At 42.3% G+C, this 23,642-nt stretch overlaps 1 protein-coding gene across 1 annotated transcript in view; it reads right to left on the reverse strand.

Annotated features, from left to right (window-relative positions):
- Window positions 1-5,192: 5,192 nt before the first annotated feature.
- PAK3 (p21 (RAC1) activated kinase 3) overlaps window positions 5,193-23,642 on the reverse strand; it is a 130,761-nt gene continuing 112,311 nt past the window's right edge. Inside the window, exons 9-16 of the mRNA XM_019521527.1 lie at window positions 23,406-23,454; window positions 20,520-20,632; window positions 19,124-19,241; window positions 18,223-18,322; window positions 17,561-17,757; window positions 10,697-10,834; window positions 5,254-8,906; window positions 5,193-5,203 (exon numbers count right to left, since the gene is read on the reverse strand). Of these exons, the coding sequence (XP_019377072.1) occupies window positions 8,817-8,906; window positions 10,697-10,834; window positions 17,561-17,757; window positions 18,223-18,322; window positions 19,124-19,241; window positions 20,520-20,632; window positions 23,406-23,454 (805 nt within the window). The 3' untranslated portion in view covers window positions 5,193-5,203; window positions 5,254-8,816. The remainder of the gene's footprint in view (window positions 5,204-5,253; window positions 8,907-10,696; window positions 10,835-17,560; window positions 17,758-18,222; window positions 18,323-19,123; window positions 19,242-20,519; window positions 20,633-23,405; window positions 23,455-23,642) is intronic.

Here is a 23,642-nt window from a genome sequence, read left to right on the forward strand (position 1 = left end):
TTCAACCCCCTTTAATTTCTCCCCAAGGTACATGGCTGCCAACTGGACCTACCTGTAAGGCTGACCCAGCACAAAATGAGTACGTGCAAAGGGGTGAGATAGGGATCCATGGGCATTTCTTCTCTTTTCAGTGCTCAGCTGTTCGTTTGCCATCATTTTTTTACTTGTGTTCTTTAACATCATGTTTCTACGTATAACAACATGAATGATCTGAAAAGACTTTTTTTTTATGATTTTTGGGAAAAGGAAGGTTGAGTAATCTCTATTTGTATAATATGGCACTTTCATTTCCAGTAGTTTATGATTATATACAGTAACATGGGCAAAGTACAAGATGTTGAAAACAACATCAGGTGAAACATCTGAACAAGTGGGGGGCACTGAAGTAGCTGTCAGCCTAGCTTGGTAATGCCAGGAAATACAGGAACTCCAGAATCCAGATGGGAAAGGATAAGCAGGTGGAAGGACTCATTAATGCCGGACAGCAGGTGAGTATGGGTAAGACTGTTTTGCATGAATGTAAATGGCCACCATTAATAGAGGGCAACACAAAGTGATATTTATGGATGTCTGCAGAGATCTCTGGGAAGTATGAACTACTTTATGCATCTCAAGGAGATGTTAACTGGAAAACCCAAGATACTGGAAGAATCTGGCAACCAGTCCCACTGAGGACTCCATGGATGTGTCCAGACAAGTGTGGAAATGTCGTACGTGGCTGTCTGCAGTGCTGCACACCACACATGCAGGTGTTCCTTGTGCTGCTAATTCACAGCACTGGGTGGGGGGGTTTGACCCCGGAAAATCCTAGGGTCAAAAATACCCGCACCTAAAAAAAGCAGGGGGGAGGGGCACGTGCACATGGCAGCAGTGCACGCTGCCCAAAACCAGAGTCTGGCCAGCCAGAGTCACACTCCAGCTGCTGCCCACGTTTCTTGCTGCAAGATCACCATGGCTGCAGTTCCCGCAGGCCCTCAGGACCCCAGGTAGGGATGCTGGGGCCAGCACAGTTGCTGGCCCTAGCCTCTCTTACCCCACCCTGGACAACGTGCCATGCACCATTACAAAACATGTTGTGCCACTGTTATTTGTCCCTGGGGAAATGCATGTGCCCACTGGTGGGGATGTACCCTATGCGTGGTAAGAAGAGTGGAGTGCAAGAGGCCTAGCTCACCCAGTCATGCCAGATGGCAACACACCTATCTCTACCTCTGTGAGGTACAGAAGAGGCCTGCTTCAACTGCGGGCTCCTGCTTTTCAGGGAAGAAACGGGGTGGAGAGTGGACTAAGACTATGTGGGAGGGTAGAGCTACAGCAGCCCCCATATCAGAATATGTCAAGGGCTCTGGATCATCTAATCCAGCCATGGTACTTACAAACGATTTCCCGGGGAAAGCCTCCGGAGAGAGCTGAGAACACACCATTCGTTGGTATTTATAACTTTTATTTGCAATACTTTAGGTCCAAGTTTCAAACTGCAATATTTTTACACTCAAGACACAGTCATGCACAATCCATATTTCAATTTTCTATTGCTTCAACCACAATTTAAAATAACTTAATATTGGAAACAAAACAAAAAAAAAAATCTTAAAAAAAATAAATGGCTGCTGAGGTCAGTAAGATGGATCCATGCCATCAGCACATTTACAAAGTAAATAACTTAGTTCTCTTTTTAAAAAGCTCATAAGTACCTCTTAATCCAAAGTTACAGAAGAATTTCACTACACGTTGTTTTGTTTTTCTTTTCTTTTTTTTTTTAAACAGATAACACGTCCTAAAAAAAGGAATGTACAGCAAAATGAGATACATTTCTGATAAACAATGAAAATGTAGGATCCTCCTCTGTGTACATTTGTCTGGATACCCTGAAGAAAAATCCAGCAGACACCAGTATCATTGTGAACCAGTTGAACTGGGGCTTAGAGCTGGTTAAAACTCACACCAGTTAAAGGTCACAGAATTCTTGTGCCAGACTTTACTAGAACGGAGCATGTGCGTGTGCGTGTGCCCCACACGTGCTGTGCAGTATGAGCCCATGTATGTAACTATAAAAGAACACCCTGGCATGGCCACCGGATTGAAGTCCTACTCACAATATTAGTTCTTCTCCCCACCAGGCCTTGGTCACTCGTCAGAGCTGCATCAAGAAGAGCCGACTTGCCTTTCGTGGCTGACGACAATATTCTATTGACAGATCTACCAACGTTGCCTAGTGCTAGTCTAAAACAGTGCAGCAAAAAGCGACTGCATTTGCATTTTGTTTGTAACCTGGAAGCTTAGAGGTCAAATCTTAGCAGGCCTGGATGGAAAAAGTTTGCATGCCTCAACGGCATGGTTTTTGGCCTATTCTGACCTGTTAAGCACCGTACCATGTACAAAGAGAGAGAGAAGTCAGGATCCTCTTTCACCCCCTTACTTAGCCAGGGGAGAATTTCCAGCAGCCAGCACAAAGTAACATTCAACATAGATATCTATGCCTTCCTAGGACCTGCTAATTAAGTGCCAGGTCACACTGGCATTGGAGTCAACGGCAAAACTCTTCCTGACTTCCACAATAGGTGAGCTGAGCCCTACATCTATTCCCTAAGTATGCAGTAAGTTTGGACAGATGAAACAGAGAACATTCAGCAGCAAAAGGATGTTCATTTAAAACAAATCAACCTGACGTCATTCCCTCATGCTTCCTACAATATGATGCCGGCCAGTTGCACTGAGGAGACCTAGATTCAGGAATGTGCCTGGGACTGCAGGCAGTGCTCTAGTGGAGGCTACACATGATGGAAGCAATAGACCCATTCTCCAGGTTGAGGAGACAGATTTAAAGCCTTGCTGTAAACAGGCAATCTAGAAGGGAGTGAAATGAGAAGCCTGACTACTTTATCTCAGCCAGTTACAAGGTCTTGTTTAGCAGCCACTGTGGGCAGGAGGAACAGAGAGGGAGTAGAAAGACTTGAGTAGTCAAAAGCAAGAGATTACAAAGAGCAACGATGGCAAGAGTTAACCTCTGTTTTATCTCTCTCTCTGGAAATAACCTTTCAGCTATTCCAAGCCCCTGAAAGGAGTGAAGGCTAGCGAGGAGGACACACTAATAAGAACCATTAAATTCATACCATCCTCTTTCCTAGACTGCAAGTGAAATTCAGGTTTGAAAGTATGTGCTAGACCCTTCTGCACTCCATCCATGACTGCTCGTTCAGACTGACCATTCATTGCTCCTGATTTCAATTCTATTTTCCTGTTCACTTTGACACCATTCAGTACATAACTGGCCAAAGCAGGTGTTGCTGGCTATGCCTTGCAGTAAATGGGCACTAAGCATGAGTGGGTGGGTGTCCCTGGGTCAGAAACAGCAGCATCTGGCATACAAACAGGAATGCAGACACGGTTAGTCCTCTAGGAAAACATCAAGTGCAAAGCCACTATGCACCAAAATTATATAAAAAGGTAATTTCTCATTAAATCAACTTGATGAGTTATGTTGTCCACAGTTTCCATAGTCAGGGTCAGATTCTGAATGCTCACTCACCAAGAGTAGCTAAGCAGGGATAGGAACAGTTGCAAATTTAGACCCTAATGACCGAGCAGAAGGCACCAGTGAAGAGAGTATAAGTGTCCTTCCCCTTCCTCGCCATTCTCACAACACCGTGTTTGAGACTGCCACTACTCCCAAAGATGCACATGTCCAGTGTCAGGCCAAAGCAAGTGGATTTCACCACCACATCGTTCATACACAATCCCAGTAGGCTATCTTGGCTATACAACATTTATACATAGGGGAAGGTGCAGGTGAGCTTCTACCAGCTTCAGCCAAGCAATTACCCCTTTACATCAAAGAGAGAAAATAAAGGACTACCCTTTTACATCAAAGAGAGCAAAGGGAAGGGTTTTGTTGTTTCACATGGTACCAGCAGAAACCCAAGCGAGATATCAGAATGGTCTCCTTTGAAACTCTGAGATTGTCCTTTCCCTGTCTCTCTCAAAACAGGTGACTAAAAATGAAGATACTTGTCCAGTCCAAAGAAAAAACTATTTGAAAAGCTGGAGGCTCTGCCTTCTGGACTGGAGTCATTTTCCCACCCCATTTAAGTTACTGCATGTGAATAACTGACAATCCACTGATGAAACATGTAGACTAAGAGCCTTTGCAAGGCTCACAAGGGCCAATCTAGCTTTACTGTGCATGCCCTGATATTTCAAGCAAAGCAAACTTTTCTCCTGTCTTCAACGGTAGGTTTTATGGATTCTCTCTGCTATGAATCAAGTTGTTAACAAACTCATTGAACAAAGAAATCCACTTATTTACATGCTCAAGGTACAGGGGTAAGGAATATTCCTTATGTCGCCAAACCTCTGGCTAAATATTGGAAGTAACATCTTCACAAACAATAGGATATGATTTAGTGTTTCCCTTTCCTAGTGGCTGGAATGTGCTTTGTTTCAGAATGGAGGGAAATCAGGGAGGTTATTTAACAGAAGTATAATGCTGAGATGCACCTGCTAGCCTCAAAGAAACCTGATCAACAAAAATGAAAGATCAAATAAATACTCAATTTCATCTGCGCACAATGAGGTTTGGCCAACCAGTAGCCAACGGTGGAAAACAGACGCACATATTTACAAGAGCAGACGAGACATGAAAGGTGATAACACCACCATTGCCCGAGCCTGCCACCAAGACCTGAGAGCACTGTAAGATCCAGTCATTCCTTGGGCTCCTGTGAAGGTAGGCAGGAGCCTTAATACGTCTATAAGGTTTTTATTCCCCCACCCCCTTTTCTTTTTTCTTAAATAAATAATCTGTACTGTGCTTCTCAAGCTTCCCTGACTTTACTGCTGTCCTGTTCCTTTCTCAGGACCTTCTGGATCCCCAGGTAGCAAAAGGGCTTTTTTCACACTTTGTCATGATAGGGGACTGGAATAATATTCAAGAGCTAGATGAAGCTTTACTGGACTATGACTTGAAAATTAAAATAGAAAAAGGCAAATAACCAATCTATTAGAACCTGGAATGAAAGTATTTGACCAACGTACAATATGTAAATCCTTATATATCTATATCTATAGATATAGATATATCTATCTATCTATCTATATATCTATATCTATATAGATATATAGATATAGATATAGATATATAGATAGATAGATAGATATATCTATATCTATAGATATAGATATATCTATCTATCTATCTATATATCTATATCTATATAGATATATAGATATAGATATAGATATACACACACACACATGCTTTTGGCAGCAGGTCTCTCTAATACTTCTTAAAAATATATAAGAGATGCCTCTCAGCAATCAAGATGGTACCAGAGATTTATTGGATTTGTTTGCTTCTTTTTCTTTCTGCAAGGGCAATGCCTATCCTAATGTGCTGTTACTTGAGCCTGTAAGTCATGTACAAGGTTTGTCCCTCTCCAGACTGCTTTCCACATTAGTATTCCACTTGGAAGTTGGCCTCCTAGTTCAGGAAACTGTAAGAGCAGCTGCCATCTTTCTGCATCTGGTGACGCGCAGCATTTAGTGTTGCAGAATATCCCAAAGCAAAGGGCTTTAGGGATGCTACCAGTCCCGTTAGCAGGCGTGTAAACTAATTGGTCCCTGTTACAAAGAACTCAAGCGGGGCTTGCATGTTGGATAGAGTCACTGGCAGGACCTGGATTTCAACAGTATCTTGTCAGTATCCTAGGAATTATTTTTTTTTGCGTAAAATCTCTGGATTTGCTGCTGCAAAATAAAATAAACACTTTTTAAAAAGAAAATAAAAATTAAGGCCTCTTATGAAAACAGCTGCATTTAAAAAGCTAGAGCCAAATATTTCCTAGACTGGAGTGTGCACTGCTCTGAAGAAATGAAGCTACCACTTAAAAAAAAAAATCATCTCTTATCTTTTTGGGGTTGCTTTGAAGGACAGGGTTGGGGAAGATGCCAACATCTTTAAAGCTGAAGAAAACAAATATGGAAAAACAGTAAATCAAATAGCATAATCTCTCAAACGTAAGGTTTTGTATTCTGTGCCTGGCAGAGACTCTCTGGAAAAACTGATTTTATTAAGGGACAGATGTATGCACCTTTGTGGCTAAGGAAAGTAAAAGTTACACTGGAAATAGAAACTGTCGCTTCTTTACTACTTGTGTAAAAGTCAAATGCATTTCATTCATTCACTGACTCATTACACAACAAAGATGGGCCTTCCTGTGCTTGAACCACTGGATTTTCAAGCCTTAACTCGCATTGCCTGGATATCTAGCTTGGGTTGACAAGGAAAAAAAAACTACCACCTCACAAGAGGGGAAGAACCTTTTCTTGTTTGGGTGTCAATAAATAAACTTCTTCTGCTCCCCAGGTGATTCAGAAAAGGTTAATTAACACTTGACTATGATAAACTAATTAATGCCACCTCAGTCAAGCTTCAAAGAAAACAGTCAAACAGTGAGGACTGGCCAGTAGGCAATACTAAAGAAGAGTCACAACATGAAGACCTGAACAGAATAGGAAACCTGGACTAAAACCCCAAACCAAACAAGGGCTAAAGACCTAATCCAGGAAAGGGCTGAGCACCATAAACTCCTTCTAACTAGAGCATGAGTTAAAGACATCTAGCACCTTGCAAGGACACTCAGCACCTTGCAGCATCAGGCCCTCAATGGGTACGTCTACATGTGCACATTTATTGCGCAGTAACCTAATATAACTGCGCAGTACAGGCACATATCTACACATGCATGCCCATACTGCACAGTAACTATGGCGACTTATGCCAATTTGGGCATAAATCTGATGCCTGCATGATGCAGGTATCAAATTTATGCCCAATTAGTTACTGTACAGTAACACACGTGTAGATCCCTTACTGTGCAGTAACACTGTGTGTGTAGACTGACTTGGAACTGACTTTAGTCCCAACTCAATCCACACACAGCATTAATTTGCTTTAATCCCAGCACATGTAGACCCCGGCCCATTCCCATTTACTGCGCAGTAATTTACTGTGCAGTACATTTAAGCCAGCATAAATGCACGTGTGGACACGCCCAGTGGGAAAATTGCCTTGATCTGCATTAGAAGGCTCTGCTAACAGTGACAAAATCTCTGCTACCCACAGCCAGGATCCAAGGGCTGTTTCAAAGGGCTTGGATTTTGGCTTAATCATCTTACTAAAATACAGCAGCAAAAATCCATATAAACTCCTTTGCTGAGTGAAAACTACTCAAATTTGCCACTTGTGAGTAAAAATAAAATACAAATTGCTTAATTAATCCATTTTGTTCCTTTACAGATAAATGTAGTAGTCAGCACAATCCTCAGTCATTTCCAGGAGTTAGTCTCCCCTCGACAAGTGCACACTTGCATTATGGGGTGTTTGGTGTGTGCACTGAGGACAGTTGAAAGCAGACCCAGTTTATGGCTGTAAGAATATTTATATAGTCCAGTCTGCATTTTTCTTCCTACATTTGCCTTTGCCCTGGCACTATGCAAAGCCTTTTTTTTAGATGCCTTTCCTCTTCCGGCTTCTGCTATACTCACTCATGCAGAACTAAATCCTGCAAGCCCTTACTCACGTAAGTAGTCCTCATGATTTCAGTGGGATTGCTCACGTCTAGATTGCTTGCCTGGGTAGGAGTTCATAGGAATGGATCCCTCAAATTTATTGGCAATGTTAGAGATGCTACACACCCTTCTTCAGCAGACACAATGTGGACATGAGGACAGGCAAACTCAGTTTACAGAACTAAAAATATCACTGAGCTAAGACTGCCCCTCCCCTACACCAATGCAAACCTAGGTAGGGTAATAATTCATTTCCACAGGATTGCCAGGGCCTGGATACAACTGATGGCAGATCTTAGCCTGTTGTCTTGTAGTTCTTACAGTCCAATCCCACAGTGTTGAGTGATGACTGCAAATTGGTTGAGCCTCCTCAGCTCCCTTCAGCGATAGTGCTCTTCACTTAGTTTTCTGTGGGAGCTCTGGGTGCTCAGCATGTGAGAAAAGAGACTCGGCACCTAGCTAGACTGGACCCATTGTCACTTGACATTTTGATGATAGTGTGCTATTGGACAAGCACTTTATGAGCAAACTTGCTGATCTTGCTTTTCTTGTTTTTAAAAAAATCCCACAAAGGCAAAAATAGTACAATTAATTATACGAATCAAGCTGCCAGGGACCCAAACACTAGATATTCATGGCTAAAAGTATGCATCTCCAAAGGATGCTTCATCTGCTCTGCTCTTGATATATTTTTGGATTGGAAATACAATTTCACTCTCTTCCTTATCTAATGGTACCGTGAATGGGCAAATGCTAGAGAGCAGGCTGTGTTCAAAAGATGATACCATCTGAAGGAGCTGAATGCAGGACTCCGCTGCAATTCCAAGCCATAGCAAAACAAAAAACAAAACAAAAAACACCCAAAAAACCCCAAATCCCAAAAATGGGATTGTGCATCTTTAAGAAACAACCAATTGTTTAAAAGTAAAGCATAAAATGTTCACTGGGGGTCTTGCTACCAAGTTGTTTTACCTTGGAAATAGCTTAGATAGCAAAGCCATTACCTTTCCGTTCTGTCTTGGGTCCTGTTTCATCTTAGAAATATATTAAGGAACCAGAGAGCAGGAAGAAGACACGTGATAGGTTTCTATTCCTTGGGGAACCAGAGAACCGCTGGCCCCCATCATGACTGTGACGGTTTGTCCTTCTACCCACCTGTCCTGCAGCACAAGAGTTGAGGTTTTACAGAGTTTTTGTTCAGTCCTGCTCTGGAGAGAGCTGGTGTGGGGTGAAGCCAGCCCTCAGTGCTAGCGGCTGCTGTTCTTAATCGCTTCCTTTGCTGCAATAATCAGAGGAGTCAGGCTGGAGAGAGGCTTGGCTAGTTTTAAAAATGGATGCTACCAAAAAAGAATAAGAAGAGCAGATTAGTTTCCTTTCCAACAAACATTTTTCAGACAGTCTTCCTGGAGTGTTTTTGTGGTTGCTCTGTAATTAAGAACACAAAAACATATTGCTCCTGGGTCAGGGTCCAGGTAACCATCTCGCATACTTCCATTCAAGAACTGATCAAACACCGCCTTAACCCTGGTTGTTTGCCCCTGCTACTCCTATTGGCTAGGGACAGACATTACACATAAACCAGTTTAAGTGATCAGAAACTGGTTTAAACCTGTAACAGAACAGATATTCAGTGCACATAAACCAGTTTGAAAATGGCCAAAACTGGTTTGAGATAAACCTGGTTGAATGTAGTATCAGTCTTAACTGATTTGGCTCAAACCGGTTTATGCAATGTCTGTCCCAGACCCCTTGCTGGTTTAAGTTAAAGAAGAGACCCCCAGCATCCCAACATGCTCTCTGGGCTCAGCTGGCCCCTCCTCTCTGCTCTCTAGCTGGAGCAGGGGTGGGGCTGGAAGTTGCAGATCAAAGAATGCAGAGCACTACATTTACATTATAAAGCAGAACCTGTAAACCCTAAACATCGTCTTTCTGAATGCCTGGCTGTAAGGAGACACTCTGCCCTCAGGATTAGTAAGGCTTATGCAAGGCTTTCTCTCGTCTTCCTGCTTTACATTTAAAGTTAAACTAAATTGCGTATGCTGTGTTTTATTGGGCTGTATCTTAGCTTAGGCACAGCTTTTTGGTTGTTCTCTGTTGTATGCTTTGCAAATTGCTGGGTTCAATACATGCTTGCTTCAGAGAAAGGACTTTTTTCCTATCCCCACTCCTCAGTCTGGCAGCAGCTCTCCCTCACCCGCCCCCCCCCCGACTGGTGGCTGGCATCCTGTGTGTCCTGCTAGCCCGGGGTGGTGCCTGGCACTACCACCTCTGCGCCAGCAGGGAGGGGTGTGAGCCTTGGAGGGCATCGCTCTTCCCTCCCCTTTGAGAGTGGCTGGCAGGCATGCTCTTGCACCTCCCAGGCTTCTGGCTTGAGCCACTGCAGGCATGTGTCTGCATTTCCTGACTTAACAGAGAATGCCTGTCCAGTTATTAATCAGTGTAAGCTCTGCAGCTTAAACTAACCTGCAAAGACTGAATCAATCCAGGCTTAGGCTTTTTGAATGTCTGTCCCTAGCCACTGGGAGGTGTTCCAGAACCTCATTCCTCCCCTGGCTTGAAAACTTTGGTTCTAATGCATGATTCTAATTTAAAAATTACAGAGTACTATTTAAGTTTTTGAAGGATACCAAGGGAAAGCCGATTCCTAGGTAACATAAGGATGAAATTAGCCCAACTTTTTGGGGGCCCTGATCCTGTATTGAGAAGCACTGATGCACAAGTTCTAACTGAAGACTCACCTGAGTTGCCTTGTATCAGAAGGCAAAAATTTGACTGCAGTGGGCTGGGTGACATAGTAAGTTCACATATTAACACTGCTCCTTCAGTCTACTCCATGGAGATAAAACAAGCAATTTGCCGCCCTCCAGCATCCCAGGAGGTACTTGCCCTGTACCCCCCACAGAGCAAGGATAAAGCCCAAGTGTCCTGGCTCTTAACTATGTCCCTGCACACCAGACTTCTAATGGCAAGTCAGAGCTACGCAGGCAAGAAATGGTATTAAACCTTAGCATGCAACATTACAATGACTTGTAACTGTTCCAAGTGAACACATGAGACCTCCCTCATATTTGCAGGATATAAAAGCCACTTTTCACTTGCAGTCTCCTCCTTTCCCTTCCCATTTTACCTGCAAAAGCTCCTTGGCAGATCCTCTCCTGTCTACATCCATCTCAAGACAGCGGTTCAGAAAGTCTCGGAACACAGCAGAGAGTCTCTCGGGATTCTGCAGTTCTGGAGTGCCATTGGTAGCTATCAGATATAATGCCTAGAGACAAAAAAAAACAACCCAGATGGTGAAACCTCTTTCTTTCAGGTCCTCAGCTTCTCACACAGATTTTTGTGTTCAAGGCCAAGTCCATATCAGCCACCTTTTTAGAATGAAGTTCAGAATGTGCTTTTCGATGACATCCCTACACTGGCAGAGGCCCTTATGAAGACAAAGCATCAGTAGACAGGACCTGACAAAACTTCTAGGTGTAGCACAGGGCTAAATACATACTTCAAAAGGAAGCTGGAATATTAAAGTGCATCTCTGCAGCGTTCACTCTTTCCTCCAGCAATGCTTACATAAGACTGCAGTAGACATTTTCATTCAATTCCGGGCAATTGGCAATCAAAGGAATTTTGAAGTTAGCACTCTGGTGCAGTGAGTCAGTTTTGAACTTGGATGGGAAGACAAGAAATTTAGAGCCTCATTTTCAAAAGACACGTACAATGTCGTGCCTAATTTATGTGCACATTTCTATGCACACAAAGGAGATGCATGGTTGAATGGAAGCCTGTAAGCCAGATCTTTTACAGCAGTCTACAAATTCCATATCAGCTTTCTTTAAATGAAAAATTAAGCTTTAATGAGCTACATAGGAAAATGATTAATACTATCCATATGGCAGGGCCACATTCATTATTTTGATATTGACTTCCACATATTTCATGGTGTTTCCATGCTTTCAAAATGTAACAATGTTCTCTATTGCCAATGCATAACTGCATCACAGAAGTTGCTAGGGAGTGAACTGGGGGCTTGGGACAGCTCAGCTAGTGACAGTCAAGGGTTTCCTCACGTGGAGAAGCAGTTTGCAATTTATGCTTCCAAGTAAACCACCCATTGAGATGAATGAATTCACACCTTAGAAAGGTAAGACTATATCCAACATGCTCGTTTCGTGTTCAAAGTTTATCCTCACAACTACAAGGGCTGGAAATACATTTTGAAAAACAAAAACACTGACAACTACAAGTCTGGAGAATTCTTGTGTCCCAAGGACTGAATTCCACCAGTTTGGGAATTTGGGGGGAAAAACAACATTTTTTTCCACTCATTTATTAAATCCAGGCTTTTAATATTCATGGACAAAACTCAGCCTAGGGCCCTCATGAACTGACTTCAGACAACTGACTACAGACTTCAGACATCCTGTACTTCCAGGCTGCTCAGAAACCTTTCTGACTTTCTTGTTCCAGGCATCTAATTGTGACACAGTTGTGACGAAAGGGCATAGACAAGGACTGTGAAGATCAACAGGCATGCCTCACTTGTGACCTGAGCACAGAAGGCAACCGACTTGATTGTCTATGCCTCGACAGGATGTTGCTGCAACATAACGTTTTGAATCGTTACCAGGACAGCATTTGCACAGCTTGCAAAAAGGAACTGTGGGACCCCCATCGAATCTCTGAGCCTGGACTTTCAGAATGGTAATCACAGACCTGGAAATCCCCAGTCCATACTGTCCCTGCTAAAACACCGCCAGCTCTGTCTCTCCGGCATTTCAGTACACGACTTTGTTACTGTCTTAAATATAGGGCCTGGCATTCATAGCAACTGCTTCTCACAAGCAAACTGATACTTAAGTGTGTTATCAGAGGGGTCCCAGATTCTTAGGACAGATTCTGATCTTACTCACACCAAGGTACATCCACGGTAACTTAATTTGTGGCATCATCTCTCAGAGCTGCCGAATTCATAGTTGAACTGATTTCTCAGTTGTCCCACCTGCGTGACTCCAAGTGTACCAAAGACATTCATAACATCAAGCTGAATTCTGGTTCCCAACAGATGCCAAAAATTACTGACCACTGCTTCAAAAAATGGCCTTTGGGGATGGTAACTCATATGTATGAGCTGAAAACCAAGGACTCCAGCTGAACAATATAGTTGAAGACGAAGGGCTCCAGTATTACCATGACACACTCATGAGGTCACCCTTACAGGTGACTTTGGTAAGTTTACATCATGGTAAAAATTATGCAACTTTCTTTTCTCTAGGTTTTTACTTCAGGATCACTTAGATGAATTACTCCGAGGTGAACAAAAACCCAGAAGTTTGTTAGTAGTGGAGAGATGTACCAGTTGTATCTGCCTTGTTCTGAATTCAAAATTAAACATGAGCAGCAAGTTAAATACAGCAGCTCTTTTATTTGTTGATTCACTGTGCTATTTTCTTCATAATACATGAGTCATGAAGAACAGTCAGCTTTGGCCAGACACTGCAGTCTTTGAATATTGCTATGGCAAAGGGAAGCAGAAAGGGAGGCGGGTGCATTTATGTCTCATAACTATCCCCAATGACATCAGGAGAAAAAACTATCCTATACCAAAAACATAAGAAAATTTTATATATGTAGTAAATGGATTTCTACAAAGGGTGGGTAAGTTCAGAAATGTATTTGGCATAGCAAGAAACCAGGAAGGATTCAGCTGATAATTTTACAGTTGCAATTTGAAAGCAATATGCAGTACTTTTATGGGTCACTGAGACATGGGAGGATTGATTTACAGAGGACTCTGAAGTTTGATATTGTAGGATGTCAAGTACTCCAGGAATATTTTGCAAAAATTGATGCACTGAAGTTTAGAGATAAAACAGCCAAAATATGTTTGTTTTTTACTTAAAGTCAGGGTGAGCCAGCATGGATTTCAAAGCATATTTTTTGTATTAGGGCTTGGGCACATCTCTGGTACACTTATAATCACTGTGAAATGAACCTAACACTTGCAGGGTATATTCAGGAACTAGAAGCTAATTCTCCAGAGGGTAGAGAAAGGCACATGTATCCTGGACTCTCTGTAACTAGTGAAAAGGCTATAAAGAATCTGACCAGGAGGGCACATGTTTATTCTAGGTCTGGGAAATGACACCTGCATCTGCATCAGGACAGCTATTAACTCAGTTTTTGATTAATGACTTTTAAATGCCTTTATTATTTATTTATACATTTATATTGGTGCCAGCACCAATAGCAACTAGGTGCCTTACATTATTAAAGCAATCATTCATAAAATAAAATCCCTTTCAACTTCAAGCCTTGCAGCACTCCCTGTATGCAGACAAAATGCAACAATCACAGTGACATGCAAGTCAGCTGAAAACCTGGCCAAACAAGCAGATTCCTAGAAACTGCCCTGACCATCCAGGAATAGTGTTTTTGGATGCACAGACCCTTCACTGAGGATGCCCTAAAGAGTTTACCCCTGGGAACAGAGAGTAAGGACAGATTTCATAGATTTCTAGAGTCAGAAGGGTCATCGAGTCCAACCCCCTGCCCCCGACAGGAAAGAGCACTGGGGTTATGTAACCCCAGCCAGGTACTTGTCCAATCTCTTGTTGAACACCTCCAAGGTAGGGGAGAGCACCACCTCCCTTGGAAGCCCATTAGAATTTTTTCCTGATGTCTAACCTAAATCTACTCTCCTTCAGTTTGTGGTTGTTATTTCTAGTAAACCCGAGGGGTGCCCTGGTAAACAGAGTGTTCCCTATTCCCTGCTGATGCCCCGATGAGCTTGTAGAAAACCACAAGATCACCTCTCAGCCTTCTCTTGCAGAGGCTGAAGAGATTCGGGTCCCTCAGTCGGTCTTCATAGGATCTTACCTGCAGGCCCTCAACCATACGAGTAGCCCCCCTCTGAACCCTCTCAAGGTTATCCACATCCCTTTTGAAGTGCAGCGTCCAAAACTGGACGCAATACTCCAGCTGCAGTCTCACCAGTGCCTCATAGAGGGGAAGTATCACCTCCCTAGACCTGCTCATGATACACCTACTAATGCAAGAAAGAGTGAGGTTAGCTTTACTTATTACGTGGTCACACTGGCAACTCATGTTCATTTTTGCGTCAACTATGACTCCGAGATCCCTTTCCACCGCCGTGGTGCTCAGAATGGTACTTCCCAGTCTATAGGTGTATTGGAGATTCCTTCTCCCCACGTGCAGCACCTTGCACTTACCCTTGTTAAATTGCATTCTATCTTGATCCGCCCACCTCCCCAGTCTATCCAAATCTGACTGAATTCCTTCCAGTGTGTTTACCGTACCCCATAGTTTGGTGTTGTCTGCGAATTTGGACAAAGTGCTTTCAACCCCTCATATAAATCATTGATGAAGATATTAAACAGCACTGGTCCAAGGACAGAGCCTTGGAGGACCCCACTGCCCACATCTCTCCAGGAGGAAACTGACCCATCCACCACCACTCTCTGGGTGCATCTCATTACCCAGTTTTTCACCCATCTTACTGTGAAAAAATCCACCAGTCTACTCTGGGTGGGAAATGGTACAACCAAATGAGAATGCAGCCACAGGTCAGAAGCCTAACTAGTTCTGCACCTCCTAAAGGAGTTCCAGTCAGCTTGTTGGGATCAAAGAGGTAGCAGGATTGTAGCATTTCAGAGAGCCATCTGGTAAGCTGGTGACTAGAGTCATTAATGGACTGTGCTTGATTTGAGGCCAAACACAGAGCAAGCAGGTTCCTGTGAGGAAGCTGATAGTGTATTGAATGCTTTCTTCACAAGGAAGCACCGCAAAACTGGTGCCACTCACAGACCATCTCAGTAGCACCACAGATGTAGTCACATGTGTCTTCTCTTATACCTACCATAGTATGCTTGATCAGTGTCATGATGAATGTCCCCTCCCAGCCTCAGGGCCCAACTTTCCTAGGTCTAAAGCCCCCACCGTAACCTTACATCATCCCACAGGGTGGACTACTCCCTATTTTGGGAAGCTGCAGTATCCCTTCTGTGAGCACCACTCCTAAAAAGCCTACAGTTTTCCAGGAAAACCAGGAGTGTTTGATATAAAGTGTACCTAAGAAAGCCTAACCCTGTAGCTTTTATTCATGTGAAACACGGAATATGCAGATCACTTCTGCACTAACATTCCTTCTTTAGTGGCAATGACCAATGCCCTTTTTCCTTTAGTATTAATTCTGGGCACATCCACATATGCAAGCACATGTACTTGCAGCAGCTCAAATAGAAGCAGTGCAAATTTGAGCCGGGGCTTTTTGCCTCAGCACACATGCCTGGACATGAACTTTGATGTGGGGCAATTGTGCCACTCAGGGCAAAATAACCCTACCTGGCTCCTTGCAGATCTGCAGCCAGGGGGAACTAGAGCCTAGGGCCAGCACTTGTGGGTGGCTGTGGAGGGATGTAGGGGGCCGTGGGGTGTGTGGACGGATTGTGGGGGGACTGTGCGGGGGCTGCTCAGGACTGCAGCCCCTCCCCACACAGCTCACATACTGCTCCCCCACAGGAGCCACATGCCCCCCCACAGGGGCTACAGCCCCTCCTACCAGCCTAACAGCACAGAGCCCAGGTCCAGCTCCCTGAGGCTGGTACCATGGATGACTGGTGCCTCTTGAGTCAGGGGGAGTCAACATGCCCCCCCGACACCATTCAGTGACCAGGGGGGAGGAGGCAGTCACCCCTGTGCGCCCCCTACGTGTTGCCACTGGCTGGTACGCTGATTGCCTGCACAGGCAGGCAATATGCTTCAGCACCAGGGCAAGGGCCAGCCGTAGAGACACTCTCTGGCTGACTACCAGAGTGTCTCGATGAAGGACCCAAGCCTCTGGTTGACTCAAGGCATGGTCCTGGACCATACCCTGTCCCCCTTTTTTTGCCCGAGGTATTTTTTGACCCCTGGAATCCAGGGGTCTAATTTTGCCCCCGTACCACACTTCTGCAGCGCAGGGAACATTTTTTTGTTCCTACACATGCCTCTTGCAGCATCTCAAAGGACTTTGAGATGCTGCAAGAGGCACGTGTGCACTCATCTGGACACACCCAGTAGGTTCTTGCAGAGGCAGCAGTTACAAGGGGCTAATGTGTGCAGTCTGGATACCACAGACGAGAGGAAATCCAGCCCAGAACCCATGAAATCTAGAGGCTATACTGTGGTCTACTTGTCTCTACTCTTCAATCTCTAATTATTTATAAAGCATTAAGCCCTTGGCTTGATTCCCCTGATGGGAGGGGAGTTACGTATTGTCTTTGCTTGTGTCAGGCTCGGCTGCTGCATCCCACAAGGAATTCACCCTTAGGGGAGGAAAAGCGTTTCATTCAGTCATGTAATTATGTTCAGTTTTGCTTTAATATTCATGTTATATGAAAATGTATTAACTTAGGAAACAAACATAATTATTTTAATTTTTTTCTGAGAAACTGTATATAAACAGTATAAGTGCCACAGTTTTGTCCTAAAAATGTTTGTACTAAAATACAGCGTCACAAATATCCTCGATAAATAATTAGAGAATTTAGTACAGCAGAAGGCATTTCATGAAAGGATCAGCTGACAAATATGTGCTGATCTGTGTTTCAAAATTCCCTTTTTCCTGCATTTCTGTTTGAAATTCTTTTCACAAAGACTTCATCAACAGAGATACTTGGAATAGAGAGATCCTTGTCATCAGAGATACAGATGAAGGAGGCTTCAGAAAACAAGCAGACATCCTGAGAGAGAAATTTCAAACAGCCCTCCAGGCAAAAACAACACATTTGTAGACTGACTCCATGTCAATACTCTTCTGAGGCTGCCTCGTCCATGTGTCGGAAGTGACAGAATACAGCGATATGCTGCAGGGACATTGTTAGAACTGGTCCTCTTGCGAAAATATTTCAGGCTAGTGTGGCTTGGACAGGATTTTATACTGAAACCTAAGAGGCTGGAAAAGAACGGTGCCCACATGATTCTTCATGCAACCTACCCTGAGAGGATTTTCATTAAGGTACGGAGGTTCTCCTTCCACCATTTCTATTGCCATGATCCCTAATGACCAGATGTCCACTTTGGGGCCGTATGCTTTTCTCGTCACCACTTCCGGTGCCATCCAGTAAGGAGTCCCCACCATTGTGCTCCGTTTACTCTGCTCAGGCGTGATCTGAGCACAGAACCCAAAATCAGCTGTGGAGAAAATGAAATATGGTTAAAGCTGGCTTGGACGATGAAGCAATCAAATATATACTCTCAGTTAGGCATGCAAAAGTACACTGATGTATCTAGCTGGAAACACAGCCATGTTCTTGTTCACATAAAAGGAGTGGCCAAGCAAATATTCAATTTAACTATCTAAGCTCACTGAAATCAAAGCCTGAGCTTGTAGCTTTTGTTCACATAAGAAACTACACTTTGTTAAGGCCTTTAGATGAGAGCTCAGCCACACAATCAAGTAAAATTAACCGCCAATCTATATTTCAATATAACACTTTGATACTATACTTCCCTGTGCTCCTAAAATTGTTCTCATACCAAATCTTTCTTACCAGACATTGGCTAATGCACTATCATGCCCTTCTGATAACTGGCAGTCAGTTAGCAACAGTTCTTCAACTTTTGCTGGAATAATGCCACCTGACCAAGAATACCTACTCAATTTGACAGATCCATCCATCCCGAGAAGAATGTTGTCACTCTTGATGTCTCTATGGATCACTTGGTTTGAATGCAAGAAATCCAATGCTTGCAGGCACTGATATATAACAAGGAACATAAACATAAAAATTAATGGTCTGACTTCATCACACGGGGGGAAAAAGTCTCTGAAAGATTTAATTTCTAGATGAATTGTGAGTAATGGCAGAATATTGTGCTGTCAAGTGAAATAGCTTGCTGCTTCAACACTATTAGAATAATAACTTTCTAAATGAAGGCACATTAGCTTTTGAATTGGAAATGTCAATTATTGTTACAGACTATACCCTGAAAGCACAGACGGAATGATTGCTGCTACAGTGAATTCACCATCTCTGCCCATATGACAAAGTATTATTTGCCAAAAGAGAAAAAAAAAAGTTCTTTCAATAAGGAACGGACCAGTTTTTGGCAGAAGGCTGCATGACAAAGACTTTATTGTTAGAATCTATAGCAGGTTTAAAAATATCTCTTTAGTCATTTTTCAAAAATTAACTCTGCTTTAGGTGAACTTCCCTCATTTTTAGCTGCATCTTTGTGAAGTAAGCATCTATTTTTACTTGCAGCTTTTAAAATTCTGTGGCAAGACTATTTCCTTTACAGGCAAGGAATACAGTTCAGTGATGGCCCATCCCAGAAACACCAAGCAAAGAGACACATCAGAAAGAACAGCATCAGAACAGCAGTTTGCTATGAGGGTGGTGGCTACTAATATAACATAGTTCTGACCTCCTTTCTGACGCTCTTCTCTGATACTAGAGAGGCACCTTAAAATGAAGTTGGGAGTATGAGGCCATTCATGTCCTTACCACAGCATGATACTATGCCAGTCTGCATATCCATGCACAGCATCTCTTACCTCCCTACAGACAGCTGCTATTTGTCCTTCGTCCATACAGGTCTCTGTAACAACGTCAGTTAAAGAGCCTCCTGCCAAGTACTCCATAACGACCCAGAGTTCATCACCTACTAGGTAGCTGAAACAAGAAAGCAAAGACGGATGCAAGTGTGAACAATTGTTTTAGAACTGTCTTCAGACAATCACAGTTGATTTGGCCTATTGGTCATTTGGTCATTTTTCACAGAAGACTGGGTTTGGTCACTCTTTTGGTTGGAAAAGAATTTGTAGGTCCCAGGACCAGATCCTACTCCACCTCTTAGGTGTCTAACGGGACTGAGGAGCCTAAATATGACCCTACTGGAGTCCCTGAAAAACTGTTAACATAAAAGATGGGTGGGCCCTCCTCCTCCTCAATGCTTTATTGTGACTTTCTTTTAAAGCTAAGGTGATGGTGTCTTACAGAAATAAATGCATTAATGAATTTTCAGTGGCTCAAAGAAGGTAGTGGAAAGATCTTACCCCAGATGAAAAAGGCATTATTCTTTAATACCACAAGTACATTATGCAGTAGATTTATATCCTAGACTTTAGAAAATAAAATTGCAGTTTAGAAAATGTGAAGGTAGATGTTAAACTGGGATGCCTATATTCCCCATTTCAGATGATAATATGTATAACAATATCACAATAAGATATTCCAAGAGGAGTAAGATAACTTCTATACCAGCCCATGGCAGCTGTGTGCAAATGAGAGTAGAACTGGGTCAACAATTTGAAACATCTTTATATTATATAAAGATGAGGAAAGAAATGCCTTAGTGTGCCACCTACAAAATACAACTCAACTGAAGACGCGTGTTCTTCACTCAGCTTATCCAAAGCAAAGATTTTGCCTTTCCCATCAATATAAAAAACAGTTTAGAAACTAATAATGCATACACTTATGAAGTGCTCTGACAAAGGAACTTCTCTTTAAATCAGATTCGTAATTGTATAATGTTGTTTTTTTTCGTTAAATGAATGTAAAACTACCGATATGTCTCTGTTTTCCTTGAAAGACTTCCTTAACAGTATTCCACTGGGAAGCACTAAATGGTATCATTTCTGTTTACCAGTCCCCTTAATAAAATATTGAAAATGGACTTGATTAATAATATACAAACGTTTCTGAAATCGCCAAGTTGTTTTCATAAAGGGACATGCTGGGCCAAATTTTCGAAGCATATCCTTTAACCAAATTAAAGAGCTTATGTGAAGAATAACTCCATTGACATGTGCACGTATACATGAGCCCCTATTGTGAGCTCATCTGATCACAAAATTTAGCCCACCTGTTTTTGTGGGGGGGGGGGTTTAATCTTTGACCCACAATACATAAACAAGCTCTAAAAGGAGAATAGCTGCCACAACTTACCTGTCTAAATAATTAACAATGTTGGGGTTCTTATTTTCCCTCATGACCAGGATTTCATTAATAATTAGTTCCTTTTTGGGCTGCTGTTGGAGATTCATCTGTTTGATGGCCACCTAAAATGACATTATGTTAAAAATACTAATTATAACAGCATGCATTTACAGCAGACCAGAATGAAAGAGAAGTCAGTGTGGATGGAAACAGATGTTTCAGAACATCTGAAAACTTACACCAGGCTCCCTTTTTATTAGGCATCAGGGCTTGGTAACTGACATCACCAAGGTAGGCTCCGTGTTGTGAAATGCACCCTATTTCCGCCAGTACTTGGGTGCCAATGACAGGACACATTGCCTTACGCGCTTGTGTTGTGAAGTATGCAAAATAGTTTTAAAAATATCAACTGCAAATTTAGCTTGCTACTCTGGGGTCTCTAGATTATTCTAACATCATTTCAGTGTATTCCATAGATTATTATTTCATTTTTGCAATGCAATTAGTGAATGGTGCTTTGGAAATGCATAACAGTGGCAATATTATAGCAATAATACATGCTTGATAACTATTCTCCAGAATATTATTATTTATCCTATTACATAAATGGTATAAAATGTATATATCAATTGCACACAAAAATTATTACTAAGGTTGCATAGGCAATTTTAATTTGCACTAACTTCTGAGTGCTTGGCTTTGTGAATTTATCTTTTATCCAAGTTGTGTGCATGTAATTTCCTAAGTTTTTAGAAACCCAAACTGCAAAACCAGAAATTCAGTCATGTGGCATCATACCAATACCATGGCATCAGTCAAACTGCAATCTGCAGTAATCTGCAATTATGCCCATTCTGCCACTTGAGCTAAGCAGTAAGATTCACTAGGATTCACAGCTACAAAATGGTGAGCATCAAGAATCTTGAGTTGCATTTACAAGCACTGGAAGAAAACCACGGCCTCTTTTGACCATTTCTCCTAAAGAGCGACTCTTTCTCTCCTGCCCCCATCCCAGTCTTATCCTACATCTGCACCATGAGGATACCAACCCCACGCCCCTCACCTAGCCATGCTCCTGGCCTAGTCAGCCCAGGCCTCCACACTTCAGGCTCCTGGAATGCATAGGAGCATGCACTGCAGGGCCTCCACAAAACCAAGTCTCTGATGGGCCCAATCCAGCAACCGCTTAATGTGTATTGCTTGCAGTATTAGGAAAGACTAACTACCAGCTTTAGGGTTGCTGGTTGTAGCCGTGTTGGTCTAAGGACAGAGGCAGACAAGGTTCTTCAGATAGATGTGAAATCTTTTATTAAACCAACTAAATAGTTGGGAAAATTGTTCTTTGCAAGCTTTCAGGCATAAGCACCCTTCTTCAGGCATAGGGAGAGTCTGTTGGTGTTGTGTGTGCTCTCCTCGGTAGAACAGAAGCCCATATGCAAAATGTGGGTCTATGAAAGGTTAAGAAAACCTTGTCTGCCCATGTAACTACCAGCGGCTTTTACTGAAGTCTTTGAAAATTGAGGGGCTCAACACCTCTGAAAGCAAGGGCGTTTTTATTTTGTTATGGCTTTAAGTGCCTTTCCTGAGTCACTCCAGCTTATAAATGTTGACATTTATACAGGTTTTTGCATAATTTAAAAAGCTTTGGTTTGAAAAGATGAAACTACTTTGAGATGACACCTCAAAATAACAGAACCTGAAAAGTTCAAAGTCAAGACATCCTTCATTCAAGACCTTGATCATTTTTCCACAGTAGAATCTGTGACCAGCTATTGAAAGGGTCGCACATATATCAAGCTGGAATGTCATCTCCTGTCTATGATTAATGACCTCAGCATAGCTGCGTGTTTTACAGTCAGACTTTTGCCCTGAATTTTGAGCATCTCTTGTTTTTAAATGGGCAGGGTTAACCAACGTCACTATCACTAAAGTATAAAATTGTGTTTTAACAGTACTTTGTCTTTTAACTTAATACTTTCAATGTACTTTGAAGATGAAAAGTGGTATAGAAAAGGCTATGGACTATCTTTGCATCAGTGATCAAGATAAATGGAATGAAATGATGGCAATATCCATCAGATAATCAGACAGCAGGTTGTTGCATTAATATATTCAGTAATTAAAACAGAGCTAGTGTGTCCTTCTATGAAGGATATAAGGTCTCTTCTTACACTTTTTCTGTTATTCTTCACCATGTTACTGGACAAATCTTTTCAGTCACTATATTGAAACATACTTATTCCTAAAGTCAGTATGGGAAAACTTTTTCTAAACTAGAGATGGCCCAAGCTGTTCGACAAATGGTGGGCATCTTCCATCATGGGGTTATCCAAAGTCTTGTGGTTGTGCTGCATATTTAGACTGGATAGCTTACATTTCTAAGCAATCTGTGGTCTGGGCTGCACACGGTTTGGCAGTTATATGTTTACAGATATAAATTAAATTGATAAGTACCTCGGTACTAATCTAACTGCATCAAACTTGAGGCATTTCAGAGATTTACCTACATTATTTTCTAACCCAGGACAGTTACATGGTATAAAATATCTCACAGGTATTTACATATTTCTTTCTATGTAATAATCCATCCAAGAATGACACAACAGTGTAAGATGCTAGGCTACAAGTGACAATATTCATCAGAACACAAGAACTTACTTGAGGAATGAGTAACAACTGGGCACTTAATACAAATGGTGACATTTCAGGCCTATTCAAGTTAAAGGCAAAACTCATTGATTTTTCACAAGAGCCAGGGTTTCTTCTCAGGTGGTCAAAGAAGCCTCATTTACATTAATGCAAAATAAGTGAATAATCAACAAGGCACATTATTACTGATGAAGAAGGAGATACTGAAAAATACCATAAAAATTTGGGGTGAATGTTAGAACTCACCTCCTGCCCTGTAGCAATGTCTATTGCTGTATAAACTGTACCCGATGCCCTAGAAAGAACAGCAGAAACCAGGAAATAAAGACTCATATAGTTCGATCACAGTTATATGCATGCACACCATCACTGCTTAAAATATTTATAAAGCATAGAAAATAAGGGTCAGAAGGGACCTCAGGAGATCTAGTCCAACCCCTGCTCAAAGTAGGACCCTCCCCAACTAGATCATCCCAACCAAAG

This window comes from Gavialis gangeticus, unplaced genomic scaffold, assembly GCF_001723915.1.
Source record: "Gavialis gangeticus isolate Ggan-Ray unplaced genomic scaffold, GavGan_comp1, whole genome shotgun sequence".
Classification (NCBI taxonomy): domain Eukaryota; kingdom Metazoa; phylum Chordata; order Crocodylia; family Gavialidae; genus Gavialis; species Gavialis gangeticus.